At 45.2% G+C, this 27913-nt stretch overlaps 1 protein-coding gene across 1 annotated transcript in view; it reads right to left on the bottom strand.

The window, feature by feature from the left end:
- The window catches only part of MED12L (mediator complex subunit 12L), a 504977-nt gene that overhangs the window by 42512 nt on the left and 434552 nt on the right, over positions 1-27913 (bottom strand). Inside the window, exons 34-37 of the mRNA XM_066599797.1 lie at positions 26241-26350; positions 21090-21225; positions 18106-18267; positions 17545-17913 (exon numbers count right to left, since the gene is read on the bottom strand). Of these exons, the coding sequence (XP_066455894.1) occupies positions 17545-17913; positions 18106-18267; positions 21090-21225; positions 26241-26350 (777 nt within the window). The remainder of the gene's footprint in view (positions 1-17544; positions 17914-18105; positions 18268-21089; positions 21226-26240; positions 26351-27913) is intronic.

The raw sequence follows: 27913 nt of genomic DNA, 5'->3' as shown, positions 1-27913 counted from the left end.
CTGGCCAATAGAAAGACAGGGAAGGCATTACAACTTCCCCCTGCAACGTTCAAGCCCTATACCACCCCCCTGCAGTGAGTGGCTGGCGAGATCAGGTGTCACCTGAGTATATAAATCGGCCCCTCCCGCGGCTCGCCACAGATGCATTCTGACAGAGATCAGGGAAAGTGCTGCTGGTGCCGGAGCTGCTATAGGGAGAGCGTTAGGAGTTATTTTAGGCTTCAAGAACCCCAACGGTCCTTCTTAGGGCCACATCTGACCGTGTGCAGTACTGTTGAGGCTGCTTTTAGCAGTGTTGCACTTTTTTTTTTTTTGTATATCGGCCGTGCAGAGCATTGCGTCCGCAGTCTGCAGTCATTGTACAGAGTATAGGGCCAGTACTGGTGAGGCAGGGAAAGAGATATTCAGGCTATATAGGCAGTGGGCTTTTTCCAAAAAATTGGGGAAAAATACTATATTTGGGCTGCCTGTGACCGTCTTCAAATTACTACGTGTCTGCTGGGGGTAGTAGTCCTAATTAATACGCAGCTAAGCGTTACAGCAGGCTTGCGCAAAATTGTTTCCTGGATCTGCTGTCTCTGTTACATCATTGCCGTCATCCCGCCAGAGGGAAACAGTATACATATTATACGCTGCCTACAGTATCTATCTGCTGGGGGTAGTAGTCCTAATTAATACGCAGCTAAGCGTTACAGCAGGCTTGCGCAGAATTGTTTCCTGGATCTGCTGTCTCTGTTACATCAGCGCCGTCATCCCGCCAGAGGGAAACAGTATACATAATATTATACGCTGCCTACAGTATCTATCTGCTGGGGGTAGTAGTCCTAATTAATACGCAGCTAAGCGTTACAGCAGCCTTGCGCAAAATTGTTTCCTGGATCTGCTGTGCGTTCCGTAAGGGAAGTCAGCCTCCAACCACAGGCCAATAAGCGGCACATTTAATTACAGAGTTCTGTTTCTGCACTACTGGTAATACAGCATGCTGAGGGGTAGGGGTAGGCCTAGGGGACGTGGACACGGGCGAGGACGCGGAGGCCCAAGTCAGGGTGTGGGCACAGGCCGAGCTCCTGATCCAGGTGTATCGCAGCCGACTGCTGCGGGATTAGGAGAGAGGCACGTTTCTGGCGTCCCCACATTCATCTCACAATTAATGGGTCCACGCGGTAGACCTTTATTAGAAAATGAGCAGTGTGAGCAGGTCCTGTCGTGGATGGCAGAAAGTGCATCCAGCAATCTATCGACCACCCAGAATTCTGCGCCGTCCACTGCTGCAACTCTGAATCCTCTGGCTGCTGCTCCTCCTTCCTCCCAGCCTCCTCACTCCATTACAATGAGACATTCTGAGGAGCAGGCAGACTTCCAGGAACTGTTCCCGGGCCCCTGCCCAGAATGGCCAGCAATGGTTCCTCTCCCACCGGAGGAATTTGTCGTGACCGATGCCCAACCTTTGGAAAGTTCCCGGGGTCCGGGGGATGAGGCTGGGGACTTCTGGCAACTGTCTCAAGAGCTTTCAGTGGGTGAGGAGGACGATGACGATGAGACACAGTTGTCTATCACTCAGGTAGTAGTAATTGGAGTAAGTCCGAGGGAGGAGCGCACAGAGGATTCGGAGGAAGAGCAGCAGGACGATGAGGTGACTGACCCAACCTGGTTTGCTACGCCTACTGAGGACAGGTCTTCAGAGGGGGAGGCAAGTGCAGCAGCAGGGCAGGTTGGAAGAGGCAGTGCGGTGGCCAGGGGTAGAGGCAGGGCCAGACCGAATAATCCACCAACTGTTTCCCAAAGCGCCCCCTCGCGCCATGCCACCCTGCAGAGGCCGAGGTGCTCAAAGGTCTGGCAGTTTTTCACTGAGAGTGCAGATGACCAACGAACAGTGGTGTGCAACCTTTGTCGCGCCAAGATCAGCCGGGGAGCCACTACCACCAGCCTCACCACCACCAGCATGCGCAGACATATGATGGCCAAGCACCCCACAAGGTGGGACGAAGGCCGTTCACCGCCTCCGGTTTGCACCGCTGCCTCTCCCCCTGTGCCCCAACCTGCCACTGAGATCCAACCCCCCTCTCAGGACACAGGCACTACCGTCTCCTGGCCTGCACCCACACCCTCACCTCCGCTGTGCTCGGCCCCATCCACCAATGTCTATGACGCGCACCGTCCAGCCGTCGCTAGCGCAAGTGTTGGAGCGCAAGCGCAAGTACGTCGCCACGCACCCGCACGCTCAAGCGTTAAACGTGCACATAGCCAAATTTATCAGCCTGGAGATGCTGCCGTATAGGGTTGTGGAAACGGAGGCTTTCAAAGGTATGATGGCGGCGGCGGCCCCGCGCTACTCAGTTCCCAGTCGCCACTACTTTTCCCGATGTGCCGTCCCAGCCCTGCACGACTACGTCTTCCGCAACATTGTACGCGCCCTCACCAACGCAGTTACTGGCAAGGTTCACTTAACAACGGACACGTGGACAAACACAGGTGGGCAGGGCTACTATATCTCCCTGACGGCACATTGGGTGAATTTAGTGGAGGCTGGGACAGAGTCAGAGCCTGGGACCGCTCACGTCTTACCCACCCCCAGAATTGTGGGCCCCAGCTCGGTGGTGGTATCTGCGGCGGTGTATGCTTCCTCCACTAAACCACACTCCTCCTCCTCCTTCTACGCAACCTCTGTCTCGCAATCAAGATGTGTCAGCAGCAGCACGTCGCCAGCAGTCGGTGTCGCGCGTCGTGGCAGCACAGCGGTGGGCAAGCGTCAGCAGGCCGTGCTGAAACTACTCAGCTTAGTAGAGAAGAGGCACATGGCCCACGAACTGCTGCAGGGTCTGACAGAGCAGACCGACCGCTGGCTTGCGCCGCTGAGCCTCCAACCAGGCATGGTCGTGTGTGACAACGGCCGTAACCTAGTGGTGGCTCTGCAGCTCGGCAGCCTCACGCACGTGCCATGCCTGGCCAACGTCTATAATTTGGTGGTTCAGCGCTTTCTGAAAAGCTACCCACGCTTGTCAGACCTGCTCGGAAAGGTGCGCCGACTCTGCGCACATTTCCGCAAGTCCCACACGGACGCTGCCACCCTGCGCACCCTGCAACATCGGTTTCATCTGCCAGTGCACCGACTGCTGTGCGACGTGCCCACACGGTGGAACTCTACGCTCCACATGTTGGCCAGGCTCTATGAGCAGCGTAGAGCTATAGTGGAATACCAACTCCAACATGGGCGGCGCAGTGGGAGTCAGCCTCCTCAATTATTTACAGAAGAGTGGGCCTGGTTGGCAGACATCTGCCAGGTCCTTGGAAACTTTGAGGAGTCTACCCAGATGGTGAGCGGCGATGCTGCAATCATTAGCGTCACCATTCCTCTGCTATGCCTCTTGAGAAGTTCCCTGCAAAGCATAAAGGCAGACGCTTTGCGCTCAGAAACAGAGGCGGGGGAAGACAGTATGTCGCTGGATAGTCAGAGCACCCTCCTGTCTATATCTCAGCACGTTGAGGAGGAGGAGGAGGAGGAGGGGGAGGAGGATGAGGAGGAGGGGGAAGAGACAGCTTGGCCCACTGCTGAGGGTACCCATGCTGCTTGCCTGTCATCCATTCAGCGTGTATGGCCTGAGGAGGAGGAGGAGGAGGAGGATCCTGAAAGTGATCTTCCTAGTGAGGACAGCCATGTGTTGCGTACAGGTACCCTGGCACACATGGCTGACTTCATGTTAGGATGCCTTTCTCGTGACCCTCGCGTTACACGCATTCTGGCCACTACGGATTACTGGGTGTACACACTGCTCGACCCACGGTATAAAGAGAACCTTTCCACTCTCATACCCGAAGAGGAAAGGGGTTCGAGAGTGATGCTATACCACAGGACCCTGGCAGACAAACTGATGGTAAAATTCCCATCCGACAGCGCTAGTGGCCGAAGGCGCAGTTCCGAGGGCCAGGTAGCAGGGGAGGCGCGGAGATCAGGCAGCATGTACAGCACAGGCAGGGGAACACTTTCTAAGGCCTTTGACAGCTTTCTGGCTCCCCAGCAAGACTGTGTCACCGCTCCCCAGTCACGGCTGAGTCGGCGGGAGCACTGTAAAAGGATGGTGAGGGAGTACGTAGCCGATCGCACGACCGTCCTCCGTGACGCCTCTGCCCCCTACAACTACTGGGTTTCGAAGCTGGACACGTGGCCTGAACTCGCGCTGTATGCCCTGGAGGTGCTTGCTTGTCCTGCGGCTAGCGTCTTGTCAGAGAGGGTGTTTAGTGCGGCTGGGGGAATCATCACAGATAAGCGTACCCGCCTGTCAACCGACAGTGCCGACAGGCTTACACTCATCAAGATGAACAAAGCCTGGATTTTCCCAGACTTCTCTTCTCCACCAGCGGACAGCAGCGATGCCTAAACAATACGTAGGCTGCACCCGCGGATGGAAACATTGTTCTCTATCACCATCAAAAACGTGGACCTTTTAGTTTCATCAATCTGTGTATAATATTCATCCTCCTCCTCCTGCTCCTCCTCCTGAAACCTGACGTAATCACGCCGAACGGGCAATTTTTCTTAAGCCCACAGGGCTCACTCATATGATTTTTGTAAACAATTTTTATACGTTTCAATGCTCATTATGCTCATTGAAACTTGCACCTGAACCAATTTTTATTTTAACTGGGCTGCCTCCAGGCCTAGTTACAAATTAAGCCACATTAACCAAAGCGATTAATGAGTTTCACCTGCCCTCTTGGTTGGGCATGGGCAATTTTTCTGACGTACATTAGTACTGTTGGTACACCAATTTTTTGGGGCCCTCGCCTACAGTGTAATCCAATTAATTTTTTGCCCACTTGCATTAAAGCTGACGTTACATCAACTGTGATAGGCACTGCAATGGGATACATTTATGTACAGCCGGTGCGTTCCAGGGAGCCACCCATGCTGTCGGTCCACACGGAGTTGTAACTGCATGTGTCCACTTCTAAAGAACCCCAGTCTGACTGGGGCATACAGTGTGGGCCGAAGCCCACCTGCATTAAACATGACATCACCTCAGCTGTGCTGGGCACTGCAATGGGATATATTTATGTACCGTCGGTGGGTTCCAGGGAGCCACCCATGCTGTCGGTCCACACGGAGTTGTACCTGCATGTGTCCACTTCTAAAGAACCCCAGTCTGACTGGGGCATGCAGTGTGGGCCGAAGCCCACCTGCATTAAACATGACATCACCTCAGCTGTGCTAGGCACTGCAATGGGATATATTTATGTACCGTTGGTGGGTTCCAGGGAGCCACCCATGCTGTCGGTCCACACGGAGTTGTAACTGCATGTGTCCACTTCTAAAGAACCCCAGTCTGACTGGGGCATGCAGTGTGGGCCGAAGCCCACCTGCATTAAACATGACATTACCTCAGCTGTGATGGGCAATGCAATGGGATATATTTATGTACCGCCGGTGGCTTCCTGGCACCCACCCATGCTGTTGGACCACAATGACTTCACAATAGGGAGTTGTACCTGCCTGTGTTTATGAATTAAAAACCCCGGTCAGGTTGGGGCATGCAGTGTGGCCCGAAGCCCACCTGCATTTAATCGGACGTTACCTCAGCTGTGATGGGCACTGCAATGGGATACATTTATGTACAGCCGGTGGGTTCCAGGGAGCAACCCATGCTGTGGGTGCACACGGAATTCCCATTGCGGAGTTGTACCTGCCTGTGATTATTTATAAAAAACCGCAGTCTGACTGGGGCATGCAGACACCTTGACAGAATGAATAGTGTGTGGCACATAGGTTCCCCATTGCTATGCCCACGTGTGCAGCTCCTGATGGCGGTGGCACAGGATTATATTTCTCATTGCTTCTGTACAGCATTGTGGGCTATCACCCCGCCCCTTTTAAAGAGGGTCGCTGCCTGGCCGTGCCAACCCTCTGCAGTGTGTGCCTGCGGTTCCTCCTCATGGCAGACGCACTTATAAATAGACATGAGGGTGGTGTGGCTATGAGGCCAGCGTGTGGCATGAGTGCAGCTGAAGGCCGCGCAGGGACACTTTGGTGTGCGCTGTGGACACTGTGCGTGCGGGGGGGGGTTGGGCAGCATGTAACCCAGGAGAAGTGGCAGCGGAGTGTCATGCAGGCAGTGATTGTGCTTTGTTGGAGGTAGTGTGGTGCTTAGCTAAGGTATGCATTGCTAATGAGGGCTTTTCAGAAGTAAAAGTTGTTGGGAGGGGGGGCCCACTCTTGTCGTTCCCATCACTTTCTTGAATTGCCCAGATTTTCACAAATGGAAAACTTAGCGAGCATCGGCGATATACAAAAATGCTCGGGTCGCCCATTGACTTCAATGGGGTTCGTTACTCGAAACGAACCCTCGAGCATCGCGAAAATTTCGTCCCGAGTAACGAGCACCCGAGCATTTTGGTGCTCAGTCATCTCTAATAAACAGTTTTCTAATTTATACAGCTTGCTGTTATATACTCTGGTTTAAAAAAAAAACAAAACACTTTTATTTTTCTGTCAACATAGCTGTGTGAGCGTTTGTTTCGCGTGGGAGGAGTTGTATTATTTAATCATATCATTTAATGTATCATCTAATGTAATGGAAAACTTAAAAACATTTCAAGGTGGGTTGAACTAGAAAATAATTGCCACTGTCCTATTTCTGGGGACTCTTGCTTTTAAAGTTTTTTGGATTTTTTTTTAAGCTACATAACCTCGATTTTGATAACCTCTCTGGGTATTGTAGTCCACCCATTCCATTCATTACTTTAGTCATTCTTGAGCACTGGTAGCCAAAACTGTACATAATATCCCACGTATGATCTGATCAGTGATTTGTAAAGAGGAAGAACAATATTCTCCTCAAGTGCCTCTAGGCCTCTTTTAATGCACCACATGGCCCTATTTGCCTTGGCGGCAGCTGCCTGACACTGGTTGCTGCAGTTAAGTTTACAGTTAACAAAAATCCCCAAGTTCTTTTTCTTGTCAGTTTTACCCAACGATTTCCCATTTAGTATGTACTGGCCATGGCCATATTTACCACTAGGGACTGGAGGGGGCAGCCCAAGAGCTGCCAAGAAATCTTTATTTTTCATTTACTTATTTCTTCAACCTTGGCTCCCTGCCAAACCAAGACGAGGGAGTTAGATTAGGTGCACAGAGCTCAGTAGGCTGTCTCTAATGGCTGGGCTAACTATTGGCAGAACAATAGCCAGTCCCATGGGCCAGGAGTATGTTAGGTTGGGTCCCATGAGACTCTGTGGTAGGGTTATACAAGGGTTATATAAATTCATGAATGAGTGAGTGTTGCCTCTGATTGGGTAAGCGCAGGGACCAATCAATAGCTGTCATTCAATAGCTGAGAGCTGCCTCTGATTGGTCACAGTGCTCAGCCAATCAGATTTTAAATCCCCGCCTGCTGAATACGACTGAAAGCAGTTCAAGAGAAGAGTCGGCTGGACGCAGCTGAGCCCCGGCAGCTGCAGAGAGGGGAGAATAGATTTTTTTAAATTTTTTTTACACATTTTTGGATTGATTTTCAGGGAAGGGCTTATATTTGAAACCCTTCCCCGAAAATCACTGCAGCGCTTGTCGGCAGCCCATTGCTTTCAATGAAGCCGGCTGTACTGCTGGCTCCATTGAATTCAATAGGAGAACATTGTGCTCCTCTGCCACAGCTGTGACAGAGAATTTCTTCATCTCCGTGGGGAGTCCCATTGTCACTGGACGCTGTGACAATACTGTCACAGTGTCCAGTGACAATGGGACTCCCTGCGGAGAAATCTGAAGAAATCCTCTGCCACAGTTGTCATAGCCACAGCAGGGGATAGTCGGAAACGCCCATGTGACCGAGCCCTTTTAACCGGATAAAGGCTGCTAGCAGCGTTTTTTTCCGCTGTGACGCCAACTTCAGTTATGCATTCAAAAATTTGTGCATCAAAATGCCTGTGTGATCGAGCCCTAAACCATTTATTGACTGTCATAATTCTATATTGCACGCACAATATTAAGGACACCCTATTTGTAGGGTATGGACAGAGTTATGGTGTCAATTGAACATTACTAAACTCTTTGCATTGTAACCAAATAATACTGTTGTTTGTTACTGCATATTATTTAGCGTACATTCAGTAAAGCATTGTTTCCCTGCAACATTGTGAACCTGTGGATCTTAGTATTAGGCCTTAGTCACACGGGCGTTTTTTCACGCGATTTGCGGATCGCATGGCGGATGCGCATCCGCAAATCGCGTGACCGGTGCACGCAAATCGCCCGAAAATCTGCTTCTAGCCGTGTTTCATTAGAAACGGGCCGGAGCTGTCCAGCGCATTGCATTCAATGGAGACGGCAATAGAGCCAGCTCCATTTAAAGCAATGCGCTGCGGGCGAGCCCGGGATGAATTGTCGGGAAGGGCTTAAATATATAAGCCCTTCCCTGCAATTCATCCTAAAATGTGCAAAAATAAAAAATATATATATACTCACCTTCTCCCGGCAGCCGGAGCTCCGCGCGGCCATCCTGCAGTGGGTGTGAAGGGGGTGTGAGTCAGACCTGCCCCCTGATTGGCTCAGCGCTGAGCCAATCAGAGGCATGTCTCACTCACACCCATTCATGAATTCATGAATGGATGTGAGTCAGACCTGCCCCTGATTGGCTCAGCGCTGAGAGGCAGCAGTCACTCACCCATTCATGAATTCATGAATGGGTGTGTGAGTGAAACCTGCCTCTGATTGGTCAGGGCTGTGACTAATCAGAGGCAGATCATTCAGCAGGCGGGGATTTTAAAGCCCCGCCGGCTGAATAGTGCCGAGAAGCAGTTCAGGAGAACTGACAGCGGCCGCGGCTGGACTCCGGCTGCAGCGGAAAGGTGAGTATACAATTTTTTTTTATTTTAACACATTTCTGGAGGAATTGCAGGGAAGGGCTTATATATTTAAGCCCTTCCCGACAATTCACCCCGCGCACGCCGGCAGCCCATTGCTTTCAATGGAGCGGCTGTATTGCCGGCTCCATTGAATTCAATGGGCAAACATCGTTCTTCTCTGTCACAGCTGTTACAGCTGTGGCAGAGAAGAATGATTTGTCTTCTATATGTTCTCAATGGGGTCGGCGCTGCTGCCGCCGGCCCCATTGATCGCATATAGAGAAGAGAACAGGAATCGCAGATCGCAGATAGGTGCGATCTGCGATTTCTGTTCTATAATTTATCGGACGAGCGCATAAAAAGCGCTCATGTGTCCGATACCATTGCAAAGCAATGGTTTTATAAAATCACCGGACGCATGCGCATGCGCAAATCGCGGCTAAAAACGCCCGTCTGACTAAGGCCTTAGAGTGATGTTGCACAATCGCTATCGTGACCCAAAGCCGCTGTGTAGCCTTAGCCTTAGGATGCATTCACATGGGCAAGAGCAAGTCAAGCCCAACATTCTCAAGCACGACTTGTATCACACAGCACACTGAAATCCCATCTGTGTGCCGTACGATATGCAGGAGACCGTACATCTGCATGTTCTATCCTCATTCGAGAGTCGCACGAAAATGGGACATGTTGCAATTTTTCCATTTGCAGCATCTGTGCAAGAGAATAATTGCCATGTACTTTACTGTGAGTTTTGTGCATTTCATTTTCTTGCCCATGTGAATGCAGCCTTACAGAGACGCAAAAGAAATCTAGTACAAATGAATCAGATATTCAGCTTTATATTCCTGCTGTGTGTGAGTGAGTTAGATGGAAGTCAGAAAGGAGTAGTAGTACTCCTCTGTATAACTCACTCAGACAAGGCACGAACATAGTAGTAATTGCCAGCCCACTGTGTATACTGTGTACTTGTATGTGCATGTATGTAATTATATACACATCCAATGTACTCTTCTATTGTGGTGTAGAACACTGGTGGACAGTGGAGTATCTGGTGCTGCCCTCTTCCCAGACCTTCACAGCCCTCTGTGTAAATGACTTTTACACCCCTGTCTTAGGTAGTACCTTTAGTTTTTATAGTTGAGAGGGAAACTATAAGATTTCTTGTCTTCCAATACATGAAATAGGCTTAGAAGTCTTAAATCCCCTCACAGGGGGCCAATTATTGCTTACGAAGTTGTTGTATGCCTACAAGGGCTACGGTAAATATTCACATACATATGGATTCAGGTTTTTTTTATAACGGTCATAAGATTAGATGTGCTTTCTTCTTAAGCTTCCTGTATATCAACAGCTGGACATCACGAGTTAACAGGGACCAAATGAAGCACTTGTGGATAATCTATTGGTTGCAATACCAGGTTTTTACCTTCAGTCTGAAGTCCACCATACACATTACACTTTAGCAATCCAAACCTGCTACTAATGGTAGGTTCGGACGATTCTCTAATATGTATGGTGGTTGCACAACTTTCCTCTGACAATGATATTGAGAAAAAAAAGCATCAGAGCGACTGAATTTCAATACGTGATCCTTTTGTTCCCCAGAAGATACGAGACGCGTTCATTAAAGATTTCCCCTGATCCACTTCCTGTGGACTGAGAGCAACGAAACTTGGCACAGTTATTAGTCCTTCTCTACATGGGTGCCACCTAGGGACACACACTTCTCTTATCTCTTTATGCAAATGTAAACACCTTGCTTGTAGAAGTCGACAAGTTGCTCCAAAAGCCACGTTGTGACTTTGGAAATCAGACAGAGGTGGAAGTCTGATGATGCGAGGTCGGGTGAATAAGGGGAATGTGATAGAATTTTATACCCGCAGCAGTGTGCTTCCAACTGGGCAACATGTGAGTTGTGAACTGGGGCATTGTCTTGCAGATGGCAGACACCTTTGGTGAGCATGCCACGTCTCTTGGTTTTGATGGCCTTCCACAATTTCCTCAGCACTGAATCATAGTAACCCATCAAGACTACTCCATGCTGGTCCCGAAAGACTGTGAGCATGACCTTGTCTGCCGAGGGTTGGGCACGTGCCTTCTTCGGAGGGTGAGTCCAGATGCTTCCATTGCTTCGACTGCACTTTAGTCTCCGGATCATAGTGATGGACCCAGCTTTCATCCTGCGTGATCAGTCTGTTGAAAAAGTCCTCCTGGTTTCCATGGCACATCGGCAAAAGAGCCTGGGAGCATTCAACTCATTCCTGCTTCTGGAAAGGTGTGAGCAGCCGGGGAACCCAGCGAGCGGATACCTTATGCATATGAAGATGGTTTTGGATGATTTTTTCCAGAGACCCAACACTAATCTTGACATTTTGGGCTAGGTCACGGATGGCTACGTGTTGATTTTCTATAATGGCAGCCTCCACTTGTTAGATGGTGTGTTCATCGATAGCGGAGTGGGATCGCCCTGGAATTGGAGCCGTTTCCACTAAAGTCTGACCAAATTTGAATTGACAATGCCAGTTCTTGACTACATCATATGATGGGGAATCCTGTCCATAAACCTCTTTCATCTCATTTGAACATCTCCCTTGGTGTGCTGCCATTCAAGTAAAGAAACTTGATGACTGCTCCATATTCCATGGGGTCTATTATCAGACCTCGCACCACTTCAGTGCCTGTAAAAGAAAAAACGTTCTGGGATGCAAATTGGCAAGTAACCTATGGAGGCGTATATCCTTACATATGTGCAGTTTCTTCATCCTGCGATAAACAGAAGTGGGTCAGGGGAAATCTTAAATAAACACCCCTCGTAAGTTGCCACCAGAGCTTTCTGGCTGCAGCTTACCTCCCTAAACATATGAACATTTGGCTGATCCAAATGTTTGCGTGGGGTGGAGAAACAGCCAGGGGAAAAAGCCTTTGGACATTTGTCCAACAGTTCTTGAAGATGTATAGGTACCTTAAGGTATCTGGAGGATTTCCTACTAGGATTTAACCTCCTCCATCTCTGTTTCCTATTTGAAAGCCCAGATTTCATTATTAGCCTGTGGAAAAAGATTTGTGGGTTTTTCATTCCTCTGTAGTCTCCACTTTCACCTCCAGCCTGAGGAACCAGAGATGTCTGTGTGGTTGTAGGGAGTAGAGAGAGACAGTGGAGGGGATGTAATCGGATACATGTGTCAGTCTGAGTTCTTACAGTATTTGGCATCTTCTTGCCTCTCACTAAGTGCACATGTATCAACATTGCAAAAAATGTACTCCGTTATTTCACAAGTGTTATTCATTTTAATGCTCTACAGATTTAGCAGCATACGTTTCACATGAAATGTACATTAACCTAAAGAGACATCAATCTGTATTGTTTTTTTAAAGTGTATCTAACTGAGACATACAAGTAAATGTGGGGCCCTATAGTAAAACTTGGAATGGCGTCCAAAACCACCATGAGCATCAGATGCAGCCAGTGAGTCCAGGATATAAGAAGTTTAGCATTGTTTTGGTTATCCCTGTATCTCTTCAAGGGGTAGACACAGAAAGCAAAGCACCCTTTGCAAGAAAAGCATGTGAGCCCTTTTCTCTCACCTAACTTATAACACCCCATCACATTTTTCTATTTAACTCACAATCCACTTATTATTGTAAGCTATGAAATTCAGTAGGTCAGTAACTAATAGACAGTGGGAAGCTACTACGGTACTAAGGTTACAGTGGACCTCTGGCCTTCTGGCTCACTCTGTATGCAACTGCAAAGATTGTACATTTGATATGTCTATCTATGATCTTTTTCTGAGTTTCTTGATGTCTTACATACATGTACGTCACAGAGGTGTAGGCTGGGTATGAGGTGGGCTCAGGAGCTCAAAACAGAGATACCTATCACAAACAGCAGCGATCAAAACCAGCCACAAACGTAGCCGTTTGACAACTTACATGCACTGTCAATCCAAACTGTGGCATATAAAACATCAGCTGAGGGGAGATTTCCCCGTGGACTCACCCTCATCCACCACGGTGCATGGGGTGCTGAATGTTGCCATGATAGCCCTGAGCCTAGTGAAGGCTCTCAGTGCTGCCGTGTATTCAACTCTATTACACCTTGCTGTAATAGGTGAACATTAAAAATACAATATACTGTAAGGGCTCAGTCACACGGGGGCATCGGCACCCGCACACCGGCGCCGATGCGCCCATGTGACTGACAGTTAGAAGACGGCCGTCTCTCTCCAGCGCTGCTGAAAGAACACATGACCGGCAATGAAGCCGGTCACATGTTCTTTCCTCCGGCGCTGCAGAGAGATGTCCGTCTTGAGGTACGTCCGTCTGCTTCCTGCAGTAACACAGGCGCCGATGCGTCCGTGTGACTGAGGCCTAATACTGAATTACTGCAGTATATTGTAGAAGTGACCAAATGATCGCAAGTTCAAGCCCCCCGGGGAAGGGGGGAGGCTAAAGAAATATAGATAAATCTTTTTTTAAATCCCATTTCTTAAAAAACTAATTAAAACAAAACTAAACTAAAAAAATAAAACCATTAACAAAATTGATATTACCACTTCCAAGCTATCTAAGTATTGCATTATTTATCCAAAAGTGGGTAAATATTGTCTGAAAAAAAATGTAATTGTTTTTCAGTCACCTGAGCTCCCAATAGAAATTGAATGAAAAGTGATCAAAAAGTAGTGCGTATCCAAACATGATAGAAATAAAAACTATCACTCGTTTTGCAAAAAAAAAATTTAAAAAATAGCCATCACACAGCCCCATTGATGGAAAAATAAAAAAGTTATAGTGCTCTGAATATAGCGACATTTTTTTAAAGCCGATAAACATAGTATCATCATATAATAGGGTATACCCTGGTTTTATTAATTTTTTGTTTTCTTTTGTATTATTATACACATACAGCAGGGTTTAACTTGTCTGTGATAACATGTAACAAAAACAGTTATCTTGTTTTAAGTCATTAAAAAGCTATTGTTCTTGTATCTTAACACAACAAAGCTTTTTGTAAAGTAATTGGAAGGGTAAACAAAGACCTGCACAGAAAGTTATCATAATGCCTTAAGAAAAAGTTAAACTTTGCTGTATCTATGAGTAGTCTGTTTTATTTGTGCTGTTTCTTTAAGTTTGGTACGGCAGGAGACTCAAGAACCAAAAAAGAGAAGTTTCGTCCGTGCCATCTTCATGGGCCAGTTTAACTTTGTGTCTCAGAACATTAAGATGTGGAGATTGAGATCCGGCTGCAGGCATAGATGGGACTATTACCCCGTGGTGGTACAGCAAGGACTGACTGAAGTAAGTGATCTGGAATTTAAAGGAGACCAGAAAGTAAACAGCTTTCACTAGTTCCCAAGAACCCCACTGACCAAACTGAACCAAAGCTTGTACTAAACTGTGCTACACTTGTGATTAAACTGTCATTGAAATTAAAGTTAACAAGTTTCCAACAAAAATGTGGAATCAGCGTGAATATTCTTTTTACCATAATGAGAGCAAAGCGATAAGGTTGTTACTGGGTATTTTTCCAGAATCCTCCACCATCTCAGCGCAAAAAATACAACTCATCTTTCAAAAAACAAGTCCTCATATGGCGGTGTTGACAGAAAAATTAAAAATTGAGTGCTCCACTCCTCTGCAAAGAGAACACACCAGTGCCAGCTGTGTGTCCGCAGCTAAAATACTAAGGAAGGGACATAATGACCTCGAAACGCATCTATTGCATGTTGGATTAATTCTTAATAAGAACAGAGGGGTCGAGCTTAGAAATATGTCTCTTTAAGAAAAGGGATTGCGCCTACAACCATTTTTCTCCTACAACAAAAATAAAAAAGGTATGGCTTTTGAAAGGCAAAGATGAGGAAAATGAAAACAAAAACTTGAAAAATACCTAGTAGGTAAAGTGTTAAATACCTGGACTTCATTTTCCTCTGCCTTTCACTCCTTTGCAAGCTTACACAGATTTTCCGTCATTTGTAATGCTCATCAGAGGGATTTTCCCGACACAAGAAGTGATACAATATTGTTAAGATATGTCAACACTTTCTGGCTAGTGGAATTTCAATTTTCCAGGACCCCACCAATCCTCCAGCAAAGTCAGTGTGTCCACAATCGGCTTGAGTGTTTTCAGAAGTCTGTGCATTCAAACGCCTATAGAGATGAATGGGAGTAGGCACACAACCTTCTGAATAGAATAACATTGGCTGTGCCAGCGCTGACTTTACCAGGGGGGCACCACAAGAACATGGAACCCAGAGAGTATGAACAGAGGCTACACAGACTCCATGTCACCTAAACTATAAACACCATAGCTTAGTATATGGTGCTTACAGTTGATGACAGGATGGCTCTTAAGTGATGCAGCTCCTTCATAGTTTCTAGGTGCACAACTGGGCAAGAATCTGCAACACATTCACTTGAATGAGTCTATCTTCCAATTATGTACATAGCAGGAGCACAAGAGCACACCGCTGTATTGGAGAACATCCAAAAAGACTTTGGTCTCTTTGATCTTGGCATTGCTGGGTGTCCCAAAGGTCCAATTCCCCATCGATAACAATTTTAGAATGCTAGCAATAGGAATGTCTCTTTAAAGAGTTGTCGAGTTGGCCAGTTGTAAACTATCGATGGTCCATCCATGGGATATGTTATGATTTATACAGGGAGCAGATAGCTCCATTCTCTTTGCAGTGGCTAGGCTTTGTATTACAGGAAAAGTTTACATTAATTTCAATAGGAACTTAGTCTGCAATACCCCCTCTGGCCACTGCAATGAAATCAGCTCAGTGCACAGACGCACTGGGCCAGCAAACAGCTGATTGGCAGGGGCTCCAGGAGATATATTGATTACCTATTCTGTGGGCAGGGCATCAATACTTTACAAATGGATAATCCTTTTAACTGCACCTTACTTTAGAATGGCTACAGTGCAATGCCTACTGCCAAGATAGTCATGCCCATGAAAGATGATGAACATTTTTTGGTAATTGTCATCATTTTGTCAGCTATTGAAATTATATATTTCTGGAGGTAAGTTATGTCTACACAAAGGATTTTATGTATTTTAAACCACAAAACTCTTTTCTGCACTACACCTTCTATATCTTGCATTGACGACGGGTATGGAGTAAATGGAGTAACTTTGTTCCTTATGGGAAACTTGTCACTAGGGTTATACTAACCACAATAATTTATGGTAAGCTGACCATGATAAAAATAAGCACAGACAGCATGAACTCAGGAAAGGTACAGCTATTGTAGGCATGTATGTTTTATTCTGAAATGTTCCTGAATTTCAGAAAAAAAAGCATACTTTAAAAGCCAGAACTAGGGGTGGGTCCCAGACGACTTTTCCCAGTCTGAATCGGCTATATTGACAGGTCCCTACCTGTCACCCCATTTGTATAAACTGTAGAAACAGATCTGTCAGTTAGCTACACCAGGCAAGGAGAAGTTTAGGAACCCCATCCTCAAAACTCCTAGGCTCGTTCCAAGTGACTTTTAAAAGTATATTGCAGAGTTTCAGAATACAATATGCATGACACACAATTTATATTAAAATCCTCCAATTCAAAAAACTAAATGCCCATTTACACGGAATGATTATCGCTCACAATACGCTCAAATGACAGTTTGAGTGACAGTTTTGAGCAATCATCTTTGCATAACTCTAAGTAGCTAATTAGCTACTTAAGAGTTATGCATGCGGAGCAGGATACCACTGCGATAGCTCCGAGAACAATGCAGCTCTTTTGTATATGCAAACAGCTGCATTATTCTCAGAGCTTTCAGCTGGTGTCCCGCTGATAACTGCCAGCAGGATACCAGCTGAAAGAATACTATCAGCGCTGCCCGCTGAGAAAATCAGCGTGACGCGCTGATAAGAGTCATCAGTGATTTCTAGCTTACTAGAAATCACCAATGAACGAGCAGTGCATGATGGCCGCGCATTTAGACACAGCGATTATCGCCGAAAAGATGGCTTTTAAGCGAATTTAGAGCAATAATCAGTGTGTCTATATGGGTCTTCAGTTGATGGAGAGCTGCATCTAACGCCACTTTTACACAGCACAATTATCATGCAAATTGATCGTTAGATTGAGCGGTTTGCAGGATAATTATGCCGTGTGAACGCATGCAGTAAAAGACCGGTCACAGACAAATCGCTGATCAGATCTTTCATGTAGACCAGAAATTCAAAACAGGCGGTTGTTCATCTATGGCGGGCTGGAACATTGATTGCTCCTGTGTAAAACCATAGGAACGATCAATGGTGGGATGGTTGTTGGGTGCGCCCAACAGATGACCTATGTAAAAGGGCATTTGCAGTATCCTGAAAATGAATTTTGTCACTTCAGTGAGGGAATTGGGAATCATTCAGCGAGGTTTTACTAGTGGAAAATCATTTAATCTCTTTGTATGTGAAGTAAGTTGTGAATCTGGGTTCTATAGGTTTACTGTACAGTAATGTCTCATGTATTTCTAGCATATAATTCATTTAGCTATAAATCCATCAAATAGTATGCTGCCTACTTTGTAGTCTAGTTTTCTCATGTTTATTCCCGATGAGCTGCTCATCAAAGGACACGAAAATAGAACTTTCAAGTGAGTGAACAAAGTAAAAAATAGCTCAAAGAACTATGGTAAAACGCTGGAACTTGTAAGCGCTCTGCTACAAATTAGGAGCACACAAGGAATTAAATAGTAACATACATCTGTTCGTGGGTTGGCCTTGCTCTTGCGCTTTCTGCTTTTGGATTTCTTTTCTTCTTCAGTAGCTGATTTAGCAGGATCAGGGAAATCTGTTGCTTTTCCATCTGGGTCTGCAGATACCGGAGTTGATGGTTCTTCTTCATCGTCATCATCTTCTGGAGGAAGTGGCAATGGTTCAAGGTAGTAACTTGGAGGTTTGGGCTTTGGATGAGTGTGGTATAGAAGAAGGTGATGCTGCTCCTCATATTTTATCGCCTTTCTATCAACACGAACAGTCCCAAACCAGGCCCAGGAGAGAGGAGCTGGGTTTTTGTGACCCTCAAACAAGTCCCAAGGAGATACTTTCTGTTTAGTTGAAACTTGAAGGCCCTATTTTAAAGAGCAAACAAGTCAAAAGTGAAAAACAAGTCAAAATATTAAATATGTGAATATGGTGAATGGATAAAGAGACTATATTTTAGGCCCCTCCAAAAAAAGTCAGAAGTCTGCTTTGTATTTTTTTCTATTTATACATTTCAGATAACACTCAATAATGATACGATATAAAATGCATAGTCTTGCCTGTTTCTTGTCAATAGAGTCAAATCCAGCGATTTTGTTGCCTTTTGTGTCAATAAGGGATCCCATTGGCTCACAGGTAATGACATCACAGGTCTGTTTTGGCAATGGCAAAAGCTGGCGAACTTTATCAATGCTCTCTGACTGTTTATCACCGAGTTCTTTCTGGTAGAAGATAGGACGCACAGTTATTCACCATAGGAAATATTTGGATCTAATTAGAGATGAGCGAGCATACTCGTCCGAGCTTGATGCTCGTTCGAGTATTAGGGTGCTCGAGATGCTTGTTACTCGAGACGAACACCACGCGGTACTCGTCTCGATAAAATGAGCACTGACCATTGAATTCAATGGAGCCGGCAATACAGCCGGCTCCATTGAAAGCAATGGGCTGCCGGCGAGCGCGGGATGAATTGTCGGGAAGGGCTTAAATATATAAGCCCTTCCCTGCAATTCATCCAGAAATGTGTAAAAACAAAAAAAATATATACTCACCTTGTCTCGGCAAAACAATGTTAGCCCATTGAATTCAATGGAGCCGGCAATACAGCCGGCTCCATTGAAAGCAATGGGCTGCTGGCAATCGCGGGATGAATTGTCGGGAAGGGCTTAAATATATAAGTCCTTCCCTGCAATTCATCCAGAAATGTGTAAAAATAAAAAAAATATATATACTCACCTGGTCCCGGCAGACAGAGTTCAGTGCGGCCGGCGGCAGTCCTGAACTGCTCTGAACAGCTGTGAGTAGTATTCAGTAGTCGGGGATTTAAAATCCCCGCCTGCTGAATGAGCTGCCTCTGATTGGTCACAGCCTGACCAATCAGAGGCAGATCTCACTGACACACCCATTCATGAATTCATGAATGGGTGAGTGACTGCTGCCTCTCATTGGCTCAGCGCAGGGACCAATCTGCTGTATTGCCGGCTCCATTGAATTCAATGGGCTAACATCGTTCTTCTCTGCCACAGCTGTTACAGCTATGGCAGAGGAGAACGATCTTTATGCTGACAGTGCGGGGGGGGGGGGTCTCACTCTTGCCACTATTGTGGCTTAATAGTGGGACCTGGGAACTTGAGATGCAGCCCAACATGTAACCCCTCGCCTGCCCTATCCGTTTCTGTGTCGTTCCCATCACTTTCTTGAATTTCCCAGGTTTTCACAGATGAAAACCTTAGCGAGCATCAGCGATATACAAAAATGCTCGGGTCGCCCATTGACTTCAATGGGGTTCGTTACTCGAAACGAACTCTCGAGCATCACTGAAAGTTCGACTCGAGTAACGAGCACTCGAGCATTTTGGTGCTCGCTCATCTCTAGATCTAATCCATTTTTGCAGTCGGTTGTTTGCATGTTGATGGAAAATTGTGATCAAGAAGCATATTGTTTTTATTTGCAAAAAATATTTAGCGAGTTATCTTGAAATATAACCCATGAGAAGCCCCTGAACTTGTGATAATGTAATTATGTGTCTTCTATGTACAGATGTTGCAAAATTTAACTTGAGAACTAAAGTAGTTTTCCGGGATGTAAAAAAGCTCTTTAAAATAAAGAAAAATTTAACACTGACATATGGAGCCCTGGTGCTCACTGCACAGAACCCGGAAGAAATGACAGGCAGTCACGTGCCGTTCATTGTGCATGTGATCGCTCAGCCACTCACAGCCTTCCCCGGCCTTGGAAGAATCACTGCTTAAGCCTGCAAGTGGCTGAGCGGTCACATGCACAATGAACGGCATGTGACCACCCACCGCTTCTCGTGGGTTCTGTGACGCGGGCACCAGGGCTTCAGTACTGAACATGTAGGATGGGTGAGTATCCAGATTTTCTTTAATTTAAGTTCTATATCCTTTAGGTCCCCAAAAAGCCCTTCTAAAGCATTAAGATAACTTTTAGTGCCAAAATGTATTTATCCTTTTAATTGTTACACTTTGCTGTATTAGGAGAACAACACATTTTTAATGATTTAGAGGGGTTGCATCAGAATTAACCTTTATCACGTGTTAAAAATCTAATCAGTGGGGGACTCACCGCTGAGACCTCCACCGATCCTGAGAACAGGGGTCCCATGCCTCCACTCCTCCTAACTTGCATGCTTACTGCCAGCAATAGCAGAGCATGCATGTTGCTTCTCCATTCATTTTCAAAGGGTGTACTGGAGAAAGTAAAGTACAAGCATTCGACTATGTTCATCAGCCCCATTAAAATGAATATAGCGGCAGCCAAGCAAGTGTGGCCATTGCTCTGTTCCATCTAACATCACTGCAAGTGAGAAAAGCATCCCTGCAGTGATAGAAGAGGGGGGCATAGGTCCATTGTTCTTGGGATTGGTGGGGGTTTCAGTGCTGAGACCCTCACCTACCAGACTTTTATCACCTATCCTATGGGTAGGAGATAAAAGTTAATTCTGGTACAACCCCTTTAAGCCATTAAAAAGGTATTGTTCTCCTGATACAACAAAGTGCAACAATTAAAAGGACACACACAACCCATTTAATATAAGCTATTGTGTCACAGAAATCTATTACACCCAAATTAAAACTGGTGTAAACTTTACTCCTAATCTATGGCCGGTGTAGGCTTGCATCTCTGGTCAACGATGCAGCAACTTTATAAGAGTATTTGCACTTTCCCCTTCTGAGCCCTCCTGCTCCATCAGATGTTTTCGTCTCCTTCCGCCAGCTGAAGACGGATCCATATAGCACTATATAAGAAAAGAAACCAAAAGCAGCCAACAGAGCAGAAGCACTCCAAAGGGCAAGGTGCAGGTACTCTTTAATTCATGAGCACCTCTTGCTGGATCTGGCACATCTTACTCCACACAGCTACTAAAGACTGGAGTAAGATTGCCAATCTTTAGTAAATTTTTTCTTAAGTGTACGAATTGGGAAATGCTTTAACATTGACATATGTTTTTCAGTAAAGCACATATTTTATGTCTATTCTGCACATCGTCATCAGCACAGTAGGAGTCAGCATGCAGTACTACCTTAAGCTTTTTCACCAGATTCATATAAGCCCTTTTGTTCTCCTCTGAACTTCCTTGACAGACACTGGAGAGATCAGAGGCAAGGGTCCCATTTATAAGGACACCCAGCATATCAAGAACAGTCGTGAATAATTCACTGTGAAAGAAGAAAAGACACATGAGCTTTTTTTCATTACTCTGAAACAGAACAGTAACAAGTGTGCTTTGTGCTGCCCTGTACCGCCCGAGGGGAGAGATCACCAAGCAGAAAATCTGAAATGCTCTCCAAATACGAATTGTTTAGTTATTGATCTTGTTCCAGATGTTCTAAGAGTCTCATATTTGTTCACTGAATTGTACATTTTGATCAAATATGATTGATTTAGCCAGTAGATTTCAGGCTAATAGTATTCACATGGAGCACATAGTGCAGTCTGAGACGTTAGGAAGACCTTAGAAGCATGTGCAGCGCAAAATCTTTTACCTCCTGTCCGTACCTACGGGATTTGAACCCTGTACATTCCGCTTCAACATGAAATATTCGGAGAGCCATAACATTTTATTTTTTCATTGACAGAGCTGTGTGACGGCTTTATATTTTTGCAGGAAGAGTTTATTTTTTCATTGGTATCATCTTAGGTACGTATGACTTTGTGATCATCTTGTCCCCCCCAAAAAATGGATTAAAAAGTGAACAAAAAACAGCAATTGTGGCATTTTTTTAAAACAGTATTCACCGTAAAGGTCATATAATATGATAATTTTATAGCCTGGGATGTTACAGACACAGCAAAATCAATTATGTGTACTTTTTAATATTTTTTTTACATAAGAAAGTATTTTTAATGGGGAATATTTTAATATTTTAAACAACATTTTATTATATTTTTAAACACTTATTTTAGTCCTACTAAGGTACTTGGCCATACAATCTTCTGATCAATCATGTAATGCACTGCCAGAGGAGTAACGTGAAGCTCCTGGACCCCAATGCAAAACCTGTAACAGGGCCGCCAACTATAATGCTTTATTCATAGTACTGGGCTATAGCTCCTTATATGAAGAAGAGAGGCCTTATGGGCCCGCTGGGCCAGGGTGCAACCGCATCCCCTGTATCCCCTATAGTTATGTCAGTGTGCACAGCAATACTTCTGTATTGCAGTGTATTATGCTTGTCGGTAAGACATGGACAGGTACCTTAAAAGACTCTGCTGGAGGGTGCACTAAGATGACAGAGCTGGGGAGCATTGTTGGACCCTTGGCTGTTAGAGCAATCAGCACCCAGCAATTGTGTTACGAGAGGTGACAATGGGGTGACAGAGGAAGTGCCCCCCTTCTGTCAAACACCATACTGTAGATATGAGGTTGCCATTCACCGTGGCAACTAAGGCTGTGTCCAGGGTCATCTCCTGTCCTGGCAAAAGGTACGCTTGTGTAACAGTTTCATTTTTGTCACTTTTTTCTGCATTCACTAACACTAGTGAGATCAATATGACAAAAATGTTCTGTATGTCACAAAGTGGAAACTAACACCCAACTGCAAGATACACTATCCGCACTGGCGGAAACCAAATAAGGTTTATCAACATAAATCCAGAAAGCCAGCATAGGCCTCCCACACACAGAGACATGGAAAATGGAAAATATGAAGGAAGGACTTCTACTACTATTTCTTCCTGCTGGATCCACTTCTCAAAAAACTGCATCAAAAACTGCATTTGTGCGTCCAGCAAAATGTTGTAATACATTGTATCATGCCTACAAGCTATGTATCTTCCGTATTTCTGTATTTTATCTCATGTATATATATATATATATATATATATATATATATATATATACATATAGATACTAGCACTTTGTGATCGAGTTGTGGGGTGTGGATGCCTCCCTCAAGCTTGTTAGATACTACTGTTGACCTAAGCATCTAGGATGTTAAGTTTCTGGTATCAGTGGTCCCTCTGATCCCTGATTAATCACTCTGTTATGAACGTACAATATATATATATATACTAGCTTACCCGTCGCGCGTTGCTGCGAAGACAGACAGACATACATTCATTCGTTTTTATATATCTAGATAACAACCAATCACAGCGCAGCTTTCATGTTACCTCAGTGGTATAATATATAACAACCAATCGCAGCACAGCTTACATGTTCTTCAGCTTTATAATATATAACACCCAATCACAGCGCAGCTTTCATGTTACCTTAGCAGTAAGAGAAATAACAACCAATCACAGCGCAACTTTTATTCTGCCTCAGCAATATAAAAAATAGCAACCAATTACAGCGCAGCATTCATTTTACCTCTGCGGTATTATATATAGCAACCAATCACAGCACAGCTTTCATGTTACCTCAGTGGTATAATATATAACAACGAATCGCAGCACAGCTTTCATGCAACCTCAGTAGTATAAGAAGTAGCCACCAATCACAGCACAGCTTTCATGTTACCTCAGCATTCTCAATATCCAGCAATTGTCTTGCGAAGCGTTCGGCGGATGCATCATTTTGTAGTTGAACACGCCTCCCGTTGCTCGTAATGCCTTTTGCTTTCGTGCTTGAGATGGAAATCAAACGATCTTTGTCTGGGGGGCATAACTGTCGACGATGCTCGCACGCGCGCCACCTATCGTTGGATAGCTGTACTATGCCAGTGACCTTCCCAAGAGTGTACTCAGCAACTTCCCAAAGTCACATGGCAATTGGATGAATGGTGTAGTAATGCATAAAGGACAGACAGACAGACAGACAGACATACATTCATTTATATATATCAGGAAGTGAGAGAATTACATTCCGTACGTAAAATTTGGACGCTAATTGTTTGGCGCTTAGAATTGAATAATCAAGTTGGGACTAGAGATGAGCGAGCGTACTCGGAAAAGCACTACTCGCTCGAGTAATTTGCTTTATCCGAGTATCGCTGTGCCCGTCCCTGAAGATTCGGGTGCCGCTGCAGCTGACAGGTGAGTCGCAGCGGGGAGCAGGGGAGAGCGGGCGGGAGAGAGGGAGAGAAAGATCTCCCCTCCGTTCCTCCCCGCTCTCCCCTGCAGCTCCCCGCTCCGTGCCAGCACCCGAATCTTCAGGGACGAGCACAGCGATACTCGGATAAAGCAAATTACTCGAGCGAGTAGTGCTTTTCCGAGTACGCTCGCTCATCTCTAGTTGGGACCCATTAACTTTTCCTATTTATGGCATAATCAATGCCCGTGCCAAATTTCAAGTTTCTATGTGAGAAAATTACATTCCGTACATAAAATTTGGACGCTAATTGTTTTGCGCATAGAATTGAATAATCGAGTTGGGACCCATTAGCTTTTACTATTTATGACATATTCAACGCCCGTGCCAAATTTCAAGTTTCTATGTGAGAAAATTACATTCCGTACGTAAACTTTGGACGCTAATTCTTTGGCGCATAGAATTGAATAATCGAGTTTGGACCCATTACCTTTTCCTATTTATGACATAATCAATGCTCGTGCCAAATTTCAAGTTTCTATGACATTGGGAAGCGAGAAAATTAGATTCCGTACGTAAAATTTGGACGCTAATTCTTTGGTGCTTAGAATTGAATAATCGAGTTGGGACCCATTAGCTTTTCCTATTTATGGCATAATCAATGCTCGTGCCAAATTTCACGTTTCTACAATATCGGGAAGTGAGAGAATTAGTGGCAATGATGGAAATCGAACGATCTACGTGGGGGGGTCGTAACTGTCGACGACGCACGCGCGCCATTTATTGTAGCATAAATGTACTATGCCTATAATCTTCCCAGGAGTGTACTCAACAACTTCCCAAAGTTTCATGGCGATCGGATGAATGGTGTAGTAGTGCATAAAGGACAAACAGACAGACACACAGACATACATTCAATTTTATATATATAGATATATATAGATATATGTGTGTGTGTGTGTGTGTGTGTGTGTGTGTGTGTGTGTGTATATATATAAACAGATGTTGTACCTTATATGATGCTCACTGCAAATATTTTTGCTTCTTTCATTATTTCAATTTTTCTAGTAAGAATTACAAATATCATAGCCTCCTGCTCCCCCTGTTGGCAGGACACCAGTAAAGCAATTTTTATGTTTTTAGCATAGAACATTTTAATATTTATTGTTTGAGTCTCGGCTCTATATGGTGACATTTGTGCTGTACATAGCTCATCAAACTATGTAAAGAAGAGCTATCAGGAGATTTCTACATATTTTGAGCTGTTTGTTTTATATAATTATATTTTCAAATAAAGAATAGAGATGAGCGAGCATACTCGTCCGAGCTTGATGCTCTCGAGAGGGGTGCTGAGAGCTGCCCCTGATTGGTCTCTGCGTTGAGCCAATCAGAGGCAGCAGTCACTCACCCATTCATGAATTCATGAATGGGTGTGAGTGAGAGCTGCCTCTGATTGGTGAGGCTGTGACCAATCAGAGGCAGCTCATTCAGCAGGCGGGGATTTTAAATCCCCGGCTGCTGAATACTACTCAGTGCAGTTCAGAAGAACTGCCGGCCAGACACGGCTGAACTCCGGCTGCAGCGGAAAGGTGAGTATACATTTTTTTTTTTTACACATTTTAGGATGATTTTCAGGTAAGGGCTTATATTTTTAAGCCCTTCCCGAAAATTCATCCCACGCTCGCCGGCAGCCCATTGCTTTCAATGGAGCCGGCTGTATTGCCGGCTCCATTGAATTCAATGGGCTAACATCGTTCTTCCCTGCCACAGCTGTGCAGAGGAGAACGATCTTTATGCTGACAGTGCGGGGGGGGGGGGGGGGTGTCTCACTCTTGCCACTATTGTAGCTTAATAGTGAGACCTCGGAGCCCGAAATGCAGCCCTGCATGTTGCTCCTCGCCTGCCCTATCCATTTCTGTGTTTTTTACATGACTTTGGTGATTTGCTAAGATTTTCACAAATGAAAACCATAGCGGAGCACCAGTCATATACAAAAATGCTCGAGTCGCCCATTGACTTCAATGGGGTTCGTTACTCGAAACGAACTCTCGAGCATCACTGAAAGTTCGACTCAAGTAACGAGCACCCGAGCATTTTGGTGCTCGCTCATCTCTAATAAAGAATCCAATTGGTATTTTTTTAGCATAAGGGATCAAAGGATAAAGAATCTGGTAACAAAGATAACTTCACAGATCTTACTTGTTAGTTTGGATGTCAACTGTCCCCGAAGTAATAATCTGAAGGAGCAAAACAGCCCAATCTGCAGTCCACTGTGTGCTTCTCTGCACCGTATCAAACATACCCCCGACCTTTGGTCAAGAAAAGCAGAGAATATTATAAATAACTGTATGCATGACTCTACTAACATGATCTAATGCATCCTTGAACTTCTGGACACCATTTGATAAAAAATTGTACTTGTAAATGTATCAATGTTTTTTGAATTTCTCAAGGTTCTATTCTAGCCATTCCATTAACCTCCTATATATTGAATACAGCTGCGTATGTTACTTAGGTTTCTGCAGAGAGAACTGGATAGGCCCCATTGGTGTCCTCTTGTTGGTGCTGCCCATAGGATATGCCTATGATCTGACAGGCTGCTCATGCCACCAATCTTAGCAATTCAACTGCCCTCATTGGTATCAAGAAAGTGGGAGACAAGAAACAGCAGAAGATGGAAGAAAGAGATGTACCGCCATTGCTGGGTGCCTTCCTCAAAATACTGCTAATATTTCTGCATGAATTTCCCATGCTGAGATTTGATGAGTTCTTTTCATGGTACAGTTTAGAAGTCTGCATATGGTTCAAATCATGCCTATCTTAGTAATAAATGAGCTCAAATAAGGTGCACCAAATTTATTACAACTAGAGGTACAAACTAGAGATGAGCGAGTATACTCACTAAGGCAAACTACTCGAGCGAGTAGTGCCTTATGCCAGTACCTACCCGCTCGTCTCACCACTCTCCTTCGCTGGCACCCGAATCTTTAGAGACGAGCGGGCAGGTACTCGCATAAGGCACTACTCGCTCGAGTAGTTTGCCTTAGCATGTACGCTCGCTCATCTCTAGTGCAGACCATCCTTTGGTAGTCCACGTATAGTAAATCAAATCTATGCCAACTTTAAGCTGGAATAGATTTGTACCATAATTTGTGCAATTTACTGTCATAAGTTATAGAAGATTTGTTATATGTGGGAGACCACTTCCATGGACCCTCAGCTAACCCCCATCTAGATTTGGAAAAGTGTTCATAGTATAAAAACAAATAATGTCACAATTTTTTTTTTTTTAATCATGTACCAAAATTTGCTAGTGCTTTGACCAATCCCCCCTTGGATTTGTTTCTCTTAACCGTAAGGCCTCGGTCAGACGGGCGTTTTTTGCCGCGATTTGCGGATCGCATGACGGATGCGCATCCGCAAATCGCGTGACCGGGGCCAAAAAAATCGCCGGAAAAATCTGCTCCTAGCTGTGTTTCCTTTGAAACGGGCCGGAGCACAGGAGCGCTGTCCAGCCCATTGAATTCAATGGAGCTGACAATACAGCCGGCTCCATTGAAAGCAATGGGCTGCCAGCGAGCACGGGATGAATTTTCGGGAAGGGCTTAAAAATATAAGCCATTCCCTGAAAATCATCCAAAAATGTGTATAAGTAAAAAAATATATATATACTCACCTTGTCCCCGCCTGCTGAATGGGCTGCCTCTGATTGGTCACAGCCCTAACCAATCAGAGGCAGCTCTCACTATTGAATGACAGCTGAGAGCTGCCCCTGATTGATCCCTGTGCTGAGCCAATTAGAGGCAGCACTCACTCACCCATTTATGAATTCATGAATGGGTGAGTGTGAGCTGCCTCTGATTGGTGAGGGC

The sequence above is a fragment of the Eleutherodactylus coqui genome, chromosome 1, assembly GCF_035609145.1.
Source record: "Eleutherodactylus coqui strain aEleCoq1 chromosome 1, aEleCoq1.hap1, whole genome shotgun sequence".
Taxonomy (NCBI): domain Eukaryota; kingdom Metazoa; phylum Chordata; class Amphibia; order Anura; family Eleutherodactylidae; genus Eleutherodactylus; species Eleutherodactylus coqui.
The sequence above is the reverse complement of the archived record's forward strand: the minus strand, read 5'-3'. Positions and strand labels throughout refer to the sequence as shown.